A 16,830-nucleotide genomic window follows, 5' to 3' on the forward strand; every position below is an offset into this window, starting at 1 on the left:
CACATAAATATCATATCAGATTTATCCCTAATAACTGCAGAAATCTACACTTGCTTATTTCCAAGGACACAAGCTGAAGGTCATCTGGGGAATGTGGGCCAGGGCTTTGGGCAATGTCTGCTTCTATTCAGAGTTGGACGTTCCTCAAGCAGGCTGAGCAAATTCCCATGATGCCAAGTCATTACGCAAAAACAACAGGATAATTCCCCCCGATCCCAATCAGAAAAGTACAGGTAAATGGGGCACCCCACAAGACTGCTGGGGCTAGGTGACCCAGCTCTCTGCTAAAGCAGCACCTAGAAGCAAGAGGACACCGTCTGACAGTCTTTGGGAAATGAAAGGTGGGATGGGAGAGAATGGGAGTAGCAGGGAAGTATCCTTGTTCCTCTCATTGGAAAGCCTTGGTATAGGGGAGCCTGGAATTTCTTTCCTAATCCCTGGTATTGCTGTCCATTGGATTCTGTGTTGTTGGATACTTGCATCCAGATCCACCCAACTCTAGAAATGATATTAATCCAAATTTTTACAGTGCTTGAAGGTTTACAACAACCTTTCAATATCCAACAGAATAAATATTAATATTCCCAGTTTATAAACTTAGGAGACTAAGTTCCAGAGTGATGGGCCCAGGATCATAAAAGTAGAATGTTTTGCTACCAGGACTTACATTCTAGGGCTTTGGACTCTAAGACCAGTGCTCTTTCCACAACCCCATGCTGTCTCTTATCTATTACTTCATGTGGGCCAGGAGTCAGGAAGACATCTTCCTGAGTTAAAATCTGGCCTCAGACGCTTCCTAGCTGTGTAACCCGGGGCAAGTCACTTAACTCTGTTTGCTTCAGTTTCCTCATTTGTAAAATTAGTTGGAGAAGGAAATGGCAAACCACTCCAGTATCTCTGCCAAGAAAACCCTAAACAGAGAGTCAGACATGACTGAATAACAACAACAGCAAAGGATAATTTTGGGCAGATAATTCAGGCCCTTGGCTTTCAACAATGCATGCAACTAGAGACCAGTAGGATTGCGGAAAGAGAACTGCTCTTGGAGTGAGAAGACTCGAGTGTGGGTCCTGACTCAGACACCTTTGAGCTATTCCACCTTTGCCAAGTCACTTACCTCTCTGTGTCTCAGTTTTGTCATCTGTAAAGCAAGGATGATAATTCTGATATCAGGTACCTCATGTCTGGGGGTGAAGAAATTATGCTTGATAAGCCATAAAGTATGATATGTAGTTGTGAGTTATCTGTTTGCCTCAGTTTCCTCATTTGTAAAATTAGTTGGAGAAGGAAATGGCAAACTACTCTAGTATCTTGGCCAAGAAAACCCCAAATGGGTCATGAAGAGTTGGAAACGACTAAACAAAAACAAATTATGTCAGATGTTGACTGACCTAAGAACCTACCAAACACAGATAAGAATCATTTAATTCACAAGGCTTGGGAAATTATCAGAGTATGATATGGGGCAAGTTTGGTCTCTCAGAACATCAGTTTCTTCCTCTGTAGAATTTTGAGCAGGAAGGGACCTTAGAGATAATCTGATCCATTCCCCTCCCCCTTCACTGGGAGGCATCATGCTATAGTGGAATGTTCTTTTGGGGGTTCTAGAACCTGGATTTGAGTTCCAGCTCTGCATCATATCACCTATGAGACCACAGGTAAATTGATCAAACTCTCTAGGCCTCAGTTTTGTTCGATTAGATGACCTCTAAGTTCCGTGTCTGTTTCAAATCTATTCTGTTTTACAGATGAGGAAATTGAGACCAAGAGAGGGGAAGTGACATCCATTTTACAAGGATGATCTTCTTAAACACAACAAACCTCTAAAGTAAAGCTTGTTCCCAAACTTTTTAGAGTTACTTGATTTGTTGGCAACGCCCCCCCCAAGTTCTGTAGTATACAAATAAAAAAGTTTTGTGTGGCACAGATTTATTTTAGAGATTAATTTTTCTTAAAGAGTCTCCTGATAACTGGCAATACTCTGGTGTGTTGCAAAACTAGGGTTGGGAAGGTTCCTTAGGGTTTCTACCCTAAGAAACAGCCAGCAGTCTCAAAAAAGAGTGGAAGCCAACTGGAGCCAATACCACTCGTGGCTGGTTTGGGAGAATGGGTTAGTAGGGATTCTTAACCTGGGGTCTGTGAACTTGTTGATTATAATTGATTTCCTTTGTTAATACCATGTAGTTTATTTTATGCATTTAAAAACATTCTGAGAAAGGGTCCATAGGCTTCACCAGGCTGCCAAAAGGGCTCCGTGACACATGGAAAGTCAAGAACTCCAGGGTCAGGGTGGTTAGTATGGCTCCACTTAAGGACTGTGGGCATTTCCTGGCATCCAAAAGCTTAAGCTGAGGACTTCATAGGCATGAAGGGCATCTTCTGAGGAGTCACTGGCAACCTTTGGTCATGGGTGAGCCATTTGGTCCTTGGGAGATGAAGTAATTTCCTTTTCTACATGGATAATTATAGGACCTTCCTCCCACCCCATCCCCTGCTTTTGGTTCAGTCTCCCTGAGGGACTGCTCAGCCCAGTGACATTGGAGCATTCAAAAGAGGGGCCATGGCCCTGCAGGCGTTTTCCATGATTGTTTTTCCCCCTTTTTGTCCAGTTGTTTCTGAGGAGGAAGCTGGAGTCCAGCTCCAAAAGGCCCAAGGGCCTTGATAAAAGAATCAGATCTTCCTGGCCCCCAACTTCAGCTCAGGGCCTATATTTTCTAGCATCTCTTCTCCCCACCTAGCTAGAAAGGAACTGGCTTAGTGATTCTGTGAGCATCATCTACCAAAAATGGAGCCCAGAATTGAGGTTCAGGGCCTGACGGGTGGGGGAACCAGAGGGTGGAATGGAAGAGGGATTGGCTTTGGTAGTTAGAGTTGTGTCCCAGCTCAGATACTTGTTAGTTGTATGATATGAGGCAAGTTTGGTCTCTCAGAACATCAGTTTCTTCCTCTGTAAAATTAGGCAAGACTATAATAGGATTTTTGAGCTGCCTCAGGTAGGAGGTGGAATTAATAGTACCCATGAAGATGTGGTATTAGACTATCATATCATATTATTTTAAATATATGATGTCAATTTACTATTTATAATTTATTATAACTATTGTATATATAATATAATTATTATAATATTGTATATAATATATACACACTATTATAATTTACAGTTTACAATTTACTATTATGAAAACATTTTATTAACAAATTATTTCAGGCAAAAACATTTGGGGTGGGCTATAAAACACATATTTTTGTAAGTTGGGAAATAGTAGGTACAAAAAGTCTCATCTTTAAATTGGGAGATTCTCCTAGTTAAAATGCTTTAAAATGTATTCTTGCCCAGCAGACTTAAGAGAAGTATACAAATATAGAGGAAGGAAAGATCATGACTTGTGTGTAAATTGGAATTGTGATTTTACTGATAGAATTTCCAGAGTAGGGGATTCCCTCTCCCAATACAGATTCATAGCTGCTATTCAAATCTGTCTGGGAGAGTTTGGTGGGTACACTGAGAGGTTAAGTGATTTATCCAAGGTCACCCTGCAAGTGTCTGGGGCAGAAACTGAACCCAGATCTTCTGAGGCTGAGACAAACTCTCCAGCCACTAAACCACAGCTCCCCTTTGTATACAAGGTCAATGAACATTTAGTCAATCGGTCCAACATTTATTAAATGCCTACTATTGGCACTGTGCTGAACATGGGGTATGCAAAGAAAAACGAGATATTTCTTGCTTTCAAGGAGCTCACTGTCTAATGAAAGAGATAATACGCAAACAACTGTATACAAACAAGCTATATACAGATTAACTTGGAGATAACCAATAAAATGAAAGCACTAGCATTATGGGAGGTATCCAGAAAGCCTGCCTATAGAAGATGGGGTTTTAGCTGGGTCTTGAAGAAAAACAAAGCCAGGAGGCAAAGATAAAAAGGGAGTGGATTCCAGGTATGAAGTAAAAATGCTCTGAGTCTGGAGATGGACTGTCTTGTTCCAGGAACAGCAAGCAGGCCAGAGTCACTGGATCTCAAAGTATCTGGGGGGTGGAGGAGGTTTAAAGTGTAAGAACACTTGAAAGATAGGGGGAGTGCAGGTTATAAAGGGCTTCGATCAACAAAGGATTTTAGATTTGATCCTGAAATGATAAGAGCCACTGTTGTTTAGTGCGTATAAGGATGACATGGTCAGACCTGAACTTTAGGAAGATCATTTTGGTGGTTGAATGGAGGGTACCCTAGAGTGGGAAGAGAATTGTGGCTGGTATACTCTTGCAAACAGTGCTAAATCCTAATGTAAATGTAACCATTTCCAAATACAACCAGAAACTTCTCCCTAGGAGTTCAAAAGGGAAAGAGAGAATAGAATAACTTTTTTTTTTAAGTAAAATTTTTTAAGTAAAAAGAATGAGAAAGAAAAACACGTAAGCAAAGGCTTATGTTGCTTCTTTACCTTTGAAATGCTGTTCAGAATAAAGGCCTGATAGAGGAGAAAGGGTGACAAGCCTCTTCTCTATCTAAATTAAAGAACCCCAAAGAGAGTCGTCCAAATAAACCAGAGATTACTGCAGATCCTTGGGCCTGATTTATCCCTTGACTTCTTTCCTTAGGAAGGAATGTCTCCTTACTGAGATTCTGCTTCTTTCTTTACCTTTTTCCTGGTTCGAGGTATACCAAATTTCCCCTGGAGCCCAAGCCTTTGCTGGTATATGGAAGCAGACAAATTTGGGGAGATAGTATAAAGTTGGGGTTGGGAAGGGAACAGGATAGACAAATATAGGGTCATTTGCTCCAGATTTGGCAAACGAAAACAACATCCATCCTTCCTCCTCCTCTTTGTCTCGTCCCCTCTCCCTCATCTTCTCCCCTTTTCTCCCTCCCTATCTCCACCCCTCTATTCCCCTCCTGGGACTATTGGCTGCTGCCCCTTTAAGGGCCTCCACTCCTCCCAGAAGTGGTGGCACCGGGGCGGGGGGGTGGGGGGTGGGGGTGGGGAAAGCCGAGAGTTCCTGGCCCCAGTCAGGCGGGGAAGATGGCTCAGACCCGGGGAGCCTCTCCCACGCCCTGCCACCTCCTCCCCTGAGCTAGGTGAGCCAGGCAATCCCCTCTCCCTCTTTCCCTCCCCTGCGTCTCAATCGGGGATGGCTCCGTGGCCCCATGAGAACAGTTCTTTGCCCGAGTGGCCCGACCACCCAACGGTGGCGTCCGCCGTCACCAACACTAGTGGGCTGTCCGCGGCACCGTGGGCAGCAGCGGTGACAGGGGCGCTTTTGGCTCTGGCTGTATTAGCGACGGTGGGAGGTAACCTGCTAGTCATCGTGGCCATCGCCAGGACCCCACGACTGCAGACCATGACAAACGTGTTCGTGACTTCGCTGGCGGCGGCTGACCTGGTGGTGGGGCTCCTAGTGGTGCCCCCGGGGGCCACCTTGGCGCTGACGGGACAGTGGCCGTTCGGCGCCACGGTTTGTGAGCTGTGGACCTCTATTGATGTGCTGTGTGTGACCGCCAGCATTGAGACTCTTTGCGCCCTAGCCGTGGACCGCTACCTGGCAGTGACCAATCCACTGCGCTACGGCGCCTTGGTCACTAAGCCCCGTGCCAGAACAGCTGTTGTCTTGGTGTGGGTCGTGTCCACTGCAGTGTCTTTTGCACCCATCATGAGCCAGTGGTGGCGCGTAGGAGCTGACGCCGAGGCACAGAGTTGTCACTCCAATCCGTTCTGCTGCGCCTTCGCCTCCAATTTGCCCTACGCTCTGCTCTCCTCCACTGTCTCCTTCTATCTTCCCCTGCTCGTCATGCTCTTTGTCTACGCACGGGTCTTTGCTGTGGCTACTCGCCAGCTGCGCCAGCTGCGTCGGGAGCTTGGTCGCTTCCCTCCAGAAGAGCCCCCTCCTTCCCTATTGCCCCCTTCCCAAGAAAGACCCTGCGCCCCTCCTGCGGGAGTTCAGTCCGGCGGCCGCCGACCAGCACGCCTGCTGCCTCTTAGGGAACACCGGGCCCTGCGTACCCTGGGTCTCATCATGGGCACCTTCACCCTCTGTTGGCTGCCCTTCTTTGTGGCCAATGTGGTGCGCGCCCTCGGGGGGCCTGCGCTGGTTCCCAGTTCGGCATTCCTCGCCCTCAACTGGCTTGGCTATGCCAACTCTACCTTCAACCCATTGATATACTGCCGCAGCCCTGACTTTCGCAGCGCCTTTCGCCGCCTGCTGTGCCGCTGCGACCGCCGCCTGTACGCCCGGCCGCGATCACCATGTCCCCGTCGTTGCCTACCCCGAACTCCTGAAGACTCCCCAGATCCAACCGCTGGGGTCGCGGGCTCTGTCAAGGCTGCCCAGAGTCAGGGGATAGAAGATGGGACCGAAGCCGTGGGGCAAGGCAGCAGGGGACGCTCTCTGTGGGAGGGACAGCGGGAGGTAACACAGATTGCACAATGCCCACAGCTTGAGGGGTAGGTACCAAGGAGTGAATGGCCCTGGTACTGAGATGATGAAAGAATACTTGTGCCTTGCTCTACAAACTTTTAAAAAGAGAATTAGGGGTGGAGATGGTCTGGATAGGAAAAAGGGGAGAAGAGTCTGCTGCGCTTAGAAAAGCGGATTGCCAGAAATAGAGAACTCGGGATTCTTATCTCTATTGTAAATCTGGGGCATAAGGCAAGAGGGAGAGCTTGGCCTTTGGAGGAACACTGCATTCTTCAGTTGTCCGAAAGCTAGAGTGCGAAGAGGGAGGGCGGTGCCCCATCCTGGGACTAAGGGCTAGTATCCTGCTCCGAGTTCTGCGAAAGGAGTGTGGGAAATGGGGTGGGGTGGGGTGGGTTAGGTGGTGGTGGGGAAGGCTGCGGCGGCGGTGGTGATGGCTACAATTTGGTTCAGCGCTTCCAGATGCCTGCTTTCAGTACAAGCGCTGACTGAGCCAAACCTCAGTTCTCTGAGGACTGAAGCTCAACTGGCTTCATCTTCCATCCCTGCCCTTCCCAAGGTTTAGCAGAGAAGGAGAAAACCTGCCCCTGGGCTGTAAAGAACCAATCAGCTTGGAGAGCTTGTGAGAGTGAAAATTCTTCTCTGGGGGCGAGGGTGAGAGGGGCAGGGTAGAGGTGTAGGGTCGGGGAGTGGTAAGCAGTTACCCCATCTTTCAGGACATTTCTCATTATTCAGTGATCTTTATCCTAAGTCCTGTCCAGCGTTCACCAGCCCCTCTCACTCCACCTCTTCAGTGCCCTGTTTTCCTCCTTTTGCCAGACCCAAGATGTCTATGCCTTTCAGGACTTCCAGGAGTTCCTTGCCTTGGGTTGCAGCTGACAGAAGCCACAATCTCATTGACCCAGACCCCTTGGAACAACCTGGGAACTCACTCAAACTGTGTCTTGAGACGGGGGTCTCCCAGCCAAGCCCTCCGTGGAGTGGTGAGACTGTCAGAGCTACGCCCTTGCCTTCCACCCTGTGCCCTTCAGGACCAGCTGTCTGTTACTGTGATAAGGAGCTAAGGAGCCTATTGGTTGAGAGCGAGTAGACTGAGATCTTCCTAGCTCCTTCCAGATGTTGTTACGGAGAAAATGGAGTCAGCTTCCAAAGCACTGGGCTAAACGGAATAACCTATCACTACCTCAGCAAGTGGGTGTATCCTTTCAGCCTGCCCTCATTAGTCCCAGGAGCAGGAGGGATCAGCAGTGCCTAGGGGCACCCCATCTCTCTCACGTTGGTGCTGCATGAACAAGGTCTCAGGGCAAAGAGAGCATCCCTGTTCCATTCCTTCAGTTTCCTAGATCGTGGAATGATGGCAACTAAGAGAACCTTTTGCAGTTTTCAAGTCTTTAGGAATATCCCTAGTTGCTGCTGCCCAGTGGTAAGAGTAGGGGATAGGAGAAATCCAGAAGTCTGGATTTTGTTCCTAGCTTCCTCATTTCACTACTAAGCCTCATTTACCCTCATTTTTTTTGGGAGAGAACAGCTCATATCTACCTCACAAAAGCGTCAGAAGGGCTCCTATTATTTTGTGTGGGTGGGGGGAGAGGGTATCCCCTTGAAAGTTTCTATAAACTCCTGATGTTTATAGAAAGGTAAACCTATTCTTTTGTTTTAAAATCAAATCAATAAATGTCAGTATATAAACCAATCTTTTGCCCCTTTCTTCTCATTCCTTTTCCTTTCTTCCTGAGTCATTTTCCTCTTTTGCCTACTTTCCCCTTTATCCTTGGTCTAGCTCCAAATACATCCAGTAAATTAGAGATAATCTTCATAATCCTCTCTCCTCCCCTTTTCATCAAATTCCTCCAAACTTTTATCTTCAAGTTAAGCCACAACTATTTTGGCAAAGGAGCCTGGAGAGGTTCACAAGTTAGGGCATCCCCATCTGAAATACGATTAAATGGCAAAGTCGTGCTGCTCCAGGGTTTGTACCTTAGCATAGAAGTAGTCAGTTGGGCTCCAATTCAGAGTTCACATTGCTTACCTTGCTGTGAGCCTGAGGTGCGAACCAGGCACACAAGATATCCAGAATACTGTCAGGAAGTGGTTTTGTATGATGCTACACTTGTCTGTGCATATGTGTTTGTGTTTGTGTGTATAGCTGGGTCATAGTGCATTGTTACGAGCCAATAAGAGATGTACCATGCTGTAAATATGTTCTGATACCATCTCCCCCTTCCCTTGCCTATAGAAATCTTTATTATCTAGTTAGAAGTGAAACTATGGTTTAAAACATGTCTATGCTTATTTTAAGCTTTTTTTTTGGTCTGGACCTGTGATTTCATTGGCATGGGGGTTATTAATGGGGAAACCCCCTATACTATTCCAGATCAACAACTTGTTGGAATTTTTTAAGAGTTGCTTAGGGGACCTTGAGAGGTTAAGTGACATCCATTATCACACCCCTAGTTCTAAGTATCAGAGGCAGGACTCATACCCATGACTTTCTGATTTCAAGGTCCCAGATGTACCCTAGTCTGCCTCTAAGACCTTTTTGTTAATTGAGAAAAACCACTTGCTTAATGACCTGTGCAACAGGTTTATATCTATATATATCTATATATCTATATCTATATCTATATATATATATATGCAAGGCATTGTGGGTGATGGAAAAAAGAATAAACTATAGTCTCTGTCTTTCAGGATGAGTTAGACTTTTGTATATTGGTATTTGAATATGAATGAGGTCTGGATTGTGTTTTCCTACCCATTTCCTAGGAAACCAAGTTTTATTAGTTGGGATGTACATTTCCCAAGAATGACTTGTTTCCTTTTTGTTCAAAGCATTGCTCCTTCTCTGGAATCTGAGACACTGGAAGGTCTGGCCAAGGACTCTGAAGGCCTTTGAAGGGTTGGCCCTTATTGAAAATAAGAGGAAGACTTTGCTTTAGCCTAGTGGAGGGTAAGGATTTCATATTACCCCCGAAAACCAGCAGACTTGGGAGTGGGAGCAGGGTGATTTGGAGAAACTCTGGTTAGTAGAAACATCCTGAATGTTGTCCACGAGCTCCTCGTGCCACAGGTCCACTGGCCCTCCTCTGCGCCAGCTGTCAGACTCAGGTTTGAGTGTTTAGGTTTGTGCTAAGACTGTGGGCTCCATCTGTGGATTGTCACCCCTGTATCTGACAGCTCAAGAGGCAGCAGCTCTTGGCATTTCTCCAGAAACCCATGGTCCAGCTGCAAAGAGAGAGAGAGATTTACAGCCTTGGTGGGGAGCAGGCTGCTCTTGGAAACCATTGCTGGCAATCTGAAGGGTGGAAGTCAAACATCCAATCCATGAACTGAGATGTGAAAACTTACAGACCAACTGGAAAGAGCCTGCTGGGCTTCACACGCCTTCCAAGGGGACTCCAGCCAGCAGCAAGATTGATGATTGATTTTTTTGGGGGGGGGGTGTATCTAGGGAGGTGAGGTATGAGAGGATGGAGTGGAAGTGATTTTTCCAAAGGCATTATTTCCTCTGTCAAAAGTAGAACCAAGGGACGAGGGAACCTGTTGGCAAGTAACATGGTGTAGAGTGGAAAGAATGCTGGATTGGGAATCAGGAGATGGAGGTTCAGATACTGGCTCTGCTACTTACTGTGTGACTTTGTATAAGTTACTTGACTTCTCATTTCCTAAAATGTAAAAGGAGGAAGTCAGATTAGATGATCCTTAAGGTCCTTTTCACCCCTGAATTCTATTTTATTTTATAATCAAGGCAGAACAGTAGTGGAAAATGTTGAAACTTGGCGATGGGAGAGCTGGGTTTGATTTCCTGCTCCTACACATCTTCAGTACATGGCCCAGGGCAAATCTCCTACCCTCTCTAAGACCTAGTTTCTTCACCTACAGTATGAGGACAATTATCCTTGTAACTACTTACTTTACTGGGTAGTCGGAAGGAAAGCTCTTTGTCGATATTAAAGCTGTCTAGAAATATGCATTACTACTGAAGTTCCTAAGAAAAGGAGTGTTCAAGATGATGAGATAGCAATTAAACAATCAACAAGCATTAAGTACCAGCAGTATGGAGTATTGAATAGAGAACTCACCTTAGAGTCAGGAGAATCTGGGTTCAAATCTGACCACTGACATATCCTGGCTATGTGACCCTTTCATTGCCCCACCCCCTCCAAAATGACAAATTGCAAATCAGGGGTCGATTTGTATTAGTAGAGGGAGTTTCCTACAGGTCCAGTCTAAAAAAAGTGCTTCTGGCTAAGGCTGCAAATGCAGAAGACAATCTTTGCCCTCAAACAGTGTACGTTTTAGTAGAGGGAGACAGTAAATTCACAGATAAGTATATATGAGGTGAGACGTGACAAAAAGAAAGAGCAACGGTGAAAAAGTTCGCAAGAAAGTTGTCTGGAAGATTGTGGCTGCAAACAGTTATACTCACAGTGATATTCCCTCAGGGAAGCAACTTTAGGCCAGGGCCATGCCAAAGGTGAGCAGCAGTGGATAGAGAGCAGGAGGCAGGAAGACTCATCTTCCCGACTTCAAATCTGGCCTCCAACACTTACTAACTATGTGACCCTGGGCAAGTCATTTCATCCTGTTTGCCTCAGTTTCCTCATCTGTCAAATGAGATGGAGAAGGAAATGGCAAACCACTCGAGTGTCTTTGCCAAAAAACCCCAAAAGGGATCATGAAGAGTCAGACACAACCGAAACTACTGAACAATAACAATAAATTTGGAGGGTGAGAACTCTGATAATCCCTTGAGCTTTTGCTTTAGGTGGGATAAAATAGTCTTACCCCAAACCCTTTGCTATGGCTGCTGACCAGAAAGTGAAGGGAGGGGGAGTGTTTGAGCAAGCAACCTCTCCCTTAGGGCAAGGGTTCTTAACTTTTTTTTCTGTCACGAACTCCTTTGGGGGTCTGATGAAATCTATGGACCCCTTTCTTAGAACCATGTTTTTAAATTCATGCAAAAATATATAGGCTTACAAAGGAAACCAATTATATTGAAATACAGTTACCAAATATTAAAGAAAAAACATATTCGCAGACCTCAGGTTAAGAACCCTTGACGGAGGGTGAGGAAAGTGTCTTATATTCCGTCCCACAGTGCCTAGCACTCTATGAGCCACACAAGTAGGGATTCAGTAAATCTGACTTGGCAATATCCATGAAAAATAATCTCCCCATTGAATACTTCTCAGGAAAAAGAAGATATTTCTTCATTCTCCCTGCAGGATGCACCAACAGGGCAGGTGTGTTTGTATTTCTGAGCATAGACAAACAGAGCCTGGCTTGAGGGGAGGGATGAGAGCCAGGCAGTGGCTAAAGACACAAAATGTCCTTGGTATATCCTTGCCTCGAGCCATCTACTATTAGCTCTTGGGGGGGAGGGGGCAGAACAGATGCTGGGGCGGCAAGGTTGAGGGTAGGAATTTCCAGCCCTGTTTAACAGAAGGAACAATGGACTGGGATGTAATCCTTTATAATTCTTCCACTTTATTAAACCTTGAAATAAATCACCCTGTGGCACCTCAGTTTTCCTTAACGATAATATAGGTGGAGAGCAGTCCTTACTCTGGTCTTTTGCCCTTTAGAGAATGGAAAGAAGAATAAATGGTATTGGCAATTTAGAGCCCAAAGGCACCCTAGAGATCAGCTAGTCTCAGCAGCTACATTTTAGAGGAAGTGGGCCTAGGGAGAAGAAATGACTTGCTTAGAGTCGCTCAACTAGGAAGAAGCAAGAGGCTGGATTCAAATCCAGACCTTCTGACTCTTAAGTCCAGTGTTTGTTTTTTTCCCAATCCATTAGGAAGTCATCCTTTTGGGAGAGGAGGAATAGCTCCTGTAGCTGATTCCCAGGGCTTGTATTTCAGCTAGGTGGCACAGAACCCCGAAATTAAGAAGACCCAGGTTCAAATGTGACTCCAGACACTTATAGCTTCAGTTTCCTCATCTGTAAAACGGGGATAATATTGGTACCTATCTCCCTGGGTTGTTGTAAGGATCAAATGAGATAATAATTGTGAAGGACCTAATACAGTGCCTGGCACATTGTAAGCTCTATATAAATATTATTTTTCACAGTCTCCCACTGCCACCGGTTCTGACCTGGAAAGTCGGGCTACCCTAGAAAGTTCTTTTTTCTAGAAACCCTCCTTCCTTTAATTCACCCAAGACAAGGCTGGGGTTAAAAAGAATCCACTAGGGAATCTGAGGGAAAAGGTAAAATAAAATGAAATAAGAGCATGGAAAGTTGATTGTTAGGGTGACAGAGGCAAAGGGATTTTCAATGAGCTCTGTCTGGTGCTATTTCAGCCCAGTCTGGTCTGATCTCTGTCTGAATTAGTAGTATAAAACCCACTTTCTCCATCTTTCCTAACCCAAGGCCAGTCTAAGGGGTTTTGAGTGGTCGGGGCATTTTAATCCAGAAGCTTTTAAGCCTGCCCAGCAGGGTGCAGCTAACTGCCTTGTTTGATTCCCTATTTGGATTTCCTCTTGTATCTCCTACCAAGGTCTAGCTTCTGGCCTGGGGGAGCTGGGGTTCGGAGAGAGGGGTCGGGTATTATCTCTTAGCATTTTTAGAGCTCCATTTCCAACTCTAAGACTTTTTGCTTTCTGCCACTTTCTCTCCCCTCTTCCCCCACATGCCTGGAACACTATCTCTCATATCCAGCCTTTTCCAGTCCTCCTTAATCTTAGTGCCTTCTCTCTGAAACCAGTCCTAATTTATCCTGTATATATCTTGTTTGTACAGTTGTTTGCATGTTGTCTTCCCTATACGACTGTAAGCTCCTTGAGAGCAGGGACTGGGTTTTTTTTTTTAACCTTTCTTTGCATCCCCAGCACTCAGAACAGTGGCTGACATATAGTAGTAGATGCTTAAGAAATTCTAGACTGACTGACCGAACTAACATGACTATCACTGATTGGATCTAATCATCATCGTGCATATGTGCATGTGTGTATGTGTGGCTTATTAGCTGCACTTACTTCCCTATGCTCTCATGTTAATGATTCAGAATGTTTTTTTCCTGTCTCTTCCAAAAGAAATGGTCCTTTCCCAGGAAGCTAGGTGGTGCAGTGAATAGAGCACCGGCCCTGGAGTCAGTGTGACCTGAGTTTAAATCTGGCCTCAGACACTTATTAGCTGTGTGACCCTGGGCAAGTCACTTAACTCCAAGCCCAGCCCCCTCCCCCAAATATTTCAGTGTTACTTCTTACTTTGATATTTCAAAAAATCTGTAATTTTCCTCTAATGCAAACCAAAATCCCACTACACATTTGTTTCATGAATTGCTATGGGAAAAATAATTACCTGGTGGTTAACTCTCCAGTTAATGTTTTCTCCTGTGACACATACAGTCTAGTTCCCAAGCCTCAACTCAAAGCTCATATGGCTTATTTGGATCTAATTTTTGAAAACCCAAGGAGTCCCCTATGACAGGATGTGCCATTGGAGTGATGACGTGACCGGGGAAGGCTTCTTTCTGGAAAACCAAAAAAATGGTAGATTTAGAGGTGGAAGGGTCCTCAAAGGTCCAACTGCTTCATTCGACAAGTAAGGGAACCAAGGCCTAGGGAGAGTTAAATGACTCGTGCAAAGTCACATAGGACACACAGTTATCCTTTCCACATCCCAACTTTCCCATCAAGGTTTCAAAGTATTATTGGTCAGCATAAGAAATTAAATGGGAATTTTGGGGGAGTTTTGAGGGAGCCAACAGCACCATGCAAAGGCTAGCAAATGACACAGAACCTATGACTAAACACTTAACCCAGTTTTTACAATTTGGTACTATAAACACCCCATAAAAGAAAAAGAAAAAATTCAGATTTCTCTGGTCCGAAGGGAGGGCCAAAACATTTTACGCAGACTTTCTAGACTTTGGGGGTACCGAACCCCTAACCCCTGAGATGTGGAAGGGATAACAGGAAATAGCAAAGTCAGGATCCAAACCCAGTTTCTCAGATTTCAAGTTTGATGTCCCTTACATCTCACCATACATTCTCCCATGCCAGTGCTTTAAACAGGCAGTAAGAGCAAAAATTGCACCTACGGTCAGAAAAGGGAACATTTCATCACAGACAGGGCAATGAGAATCACCTAGAGCAGTGTTTTTTTTTTCTTTTTTTTTTTTGTGATGGGCAGGATGAAGACTGATCTTAGTTAATTCTTATCCTGCGATGTCCTTCTGAAAACACTGGGTGAGCCTGGCGCCCCCTGCTGGCAGAATCTGGAAAGAACAAGTAGAATCTTTACTGATGCCTGGGCTTCATTTTAGGCTAAAACTAGAATACTATTTACTGTTGTTGTTGCTGCTGCTGCTGCTGTTTTCTTCCCCTGGCTAAGAGCCACAGACAACTCTACTCATAGGCAGAAAGGAAAGTCCCCTATGGGGTATGATTGGAGGCACAAAGTAACACTTGTCTATGAATATGTCCTCTACTGACTTGTCTGAAATTTCCACCATCAGTCTCCTCTCTGGTTGAAGGCTGAAAATGCAAACATATTCCCTCAATAAGAGAATACATCAAGCCACCATAAAGCATCAACAACTTATTCTGAATAAGTCTATCCGATTTGCTCTGGTCTTCTGGTAGGTCTGCCCCCAAGGGTTTAATGAAGACGACATCTGATTTCATTAGTCATAGGAAGGAGGACTTTCCATTTTACCCCTCATTTGTGGGGGGGCGGGGAATGCTGATTACGACCAAATTCATAGCCTAAATTTCAAATTTGTTTTCTGAAAATATAGGAAGAGTGGAGGATTCCTCTACCCTCACTTCCTTCCCCCTGTGGTCTTAGTGAGAGACATGATTTTAGTCTTGGCTTTAGACAGTTATTGGCTGTGTGAGCCTGGGGAATCCTCTTTGATTCTCTGAGGCTCAGTATGCTTATCTTATCTTAGGGATTATTATTATTATTATTATTATTATTATTATCTTAGGGATAATAATACTAGTGCTAACTACCTCATGAGATTGTTGTGAGGGAAGTGCTTTATAAATATCAAAGAGGCATAGAAATATCAGCTATTAGTAGAAATAATAGCATTTATATAGTGCTTTAAGGTTTGTAAAGCACTTTACAAATATCTCATTTTAGCCTCACAAGAACTCTGGGAGATAGGTGCTATTATTATCCCCATTTCCCAAATAAGGAAACTGAAGCAGATGGAGGTTAAGTGACTTGACCAGGTTCACCCAACTAGTAAGTGTCTGAGGCTGTCTTTCTTTCTCCACTGCCAGCGCTCTAGCCCTGTGCCACCTAGCTACTAACTACAGGAATGTTAAATTCTATAAAAACCACAGTCAGAAGAAAAATAACCTGAAACATCTTCATGACAGGTATACAAGGTGAGATTTAATCCCATCAATCATAGTATTTAGGTCTAATCTCCCCACACCTTTGTTCACAAAGAACTAGAATTTTCCCACACGTAGTAGGTGATTAACACATGTGGATGAATTGACTGGAGACCCAGACAGGTGGAAGTAGTTGCCTAAGATCACGCAGGTAATAAAGAGTACAGCAAGGGTTTGAACTCAGGACTCCTTGGAAGGTCAATGGAAGGTCAGCAGACTGACATGGCAGACAGTAGTGTCTAGGACTAAGAAGAGGATGGTCTTGGCACCCTTTGCCCTCGTCAGGCCACGTTTACAGTGTTGGGTTCAGCTCTGGCACCACATTTTAAGGAAGGACATAAACAAACTGATGTAAGTTCAGAAGAGAGGAACTGTGATGAATGGAAAGTTCAAGAAACATAATTTCTGGGGGGCAGCTAGGTGGTGCAGTAGATAGAGCTCTGGCCTTGGAGTCAGGAGGACCTGAGTTCAAATCTGACCTCAGACACTTGATAGTTACTAGCTGTGTGACCCTGGGCAAGTCAGTTGACCCCAATTGCCTAAGCAAAAACAAACAAACAACAAAAAAAAGAAACCTAATTTCTGGGTAATTAATAATTTCATTCGTTACAGCTAGTGAATAATTAATAAAAAGATGGTCATTTGGTTTTCTCTCGTAAACCAAAAACCCCTCATGGTGGTCTCTTGAGCTGATATACCCTTGGAAGAGTGGATGTTCCCCACAGGCAGTAATCAACTCTGATTGGTTAACAAATAATGAGAGAATGAATATTATAATGTGAAGTGGGCCTATTCTAATGAGGGAATGGGTATGGTGACTCTCAAGCCAGACTACTCCTACCTAAGTGGACAACGAGGGATGGTGATGGTGGGTTAAAAATTACACCTAGATTCGATTCTCCTTGTAAAGTCTTCTAGTTGGACGGAGTGCCGCCCAAGATTGAAAATCACGTGCCCTGAGGATTTTTGCAATCTCCTTCAGACGCTGACCCAATAACCTACAAGGGCTGATTTCTGAATGAGGAAATAGAAAAGGGAAAATCTTAATCTCAATT

General features: G+C 44.8%; 1 protein-coding gene across 2 annotated transcripts; it reads left to right on the forward strand.

Annotated features, from left to right (window-relative positions):
* The first annotated feature begins 5,087 nt into the window (after nt 1-5,087).
* On the forward strand, nt 5,088-8,108 carry ADRB3 (adrenoceptor beta 3). 2 transcript variants are annotated; one of them, XM_027865048.1, is made up of 2 exons: nt 5,088-6,444; nt 7,235-8,108. In XM_027865048.1, the coding sequence occupies exons 1-2, from the start codon at nt 5,135-5,137 to the stop codon at nt 7,503-7,505; spliced, it is 1,581 nt and encodes a 526-aa protein (XP_027720849.1). In that variant the 5' UTR covers nt 5,088-5,134; the 3' UTR covers nt 7,506-8,108. The 2 variants fall into 2 exon arrangements, with proteins under 2 accessions (XP_027720849.1, XP_027720848.1); XM_027865047.1 differs by having other exon boundaries at nt 7,259-8,108.
* The last annotated feature ends 8,722 nt before the right edge of the window (nt 8,109-16,830 follow it).

This window comes from Vombatus ursinus, unplaced genomic scaffold (assembly GCF_900497805.2).
Source record: "Vombatus ursinus unplaced genomic scaffold, bare-nosed wombat genome assembly UNPS02014778.1, whole genome shotgun sequence".
In the NCBI taxonomy this organism is placed as follows: Eukaryota; Metazoa; Chordata; class Mammalia; order Diprotodontia; family Vombatidae; genus Vombatus; species Vombatus ursinus.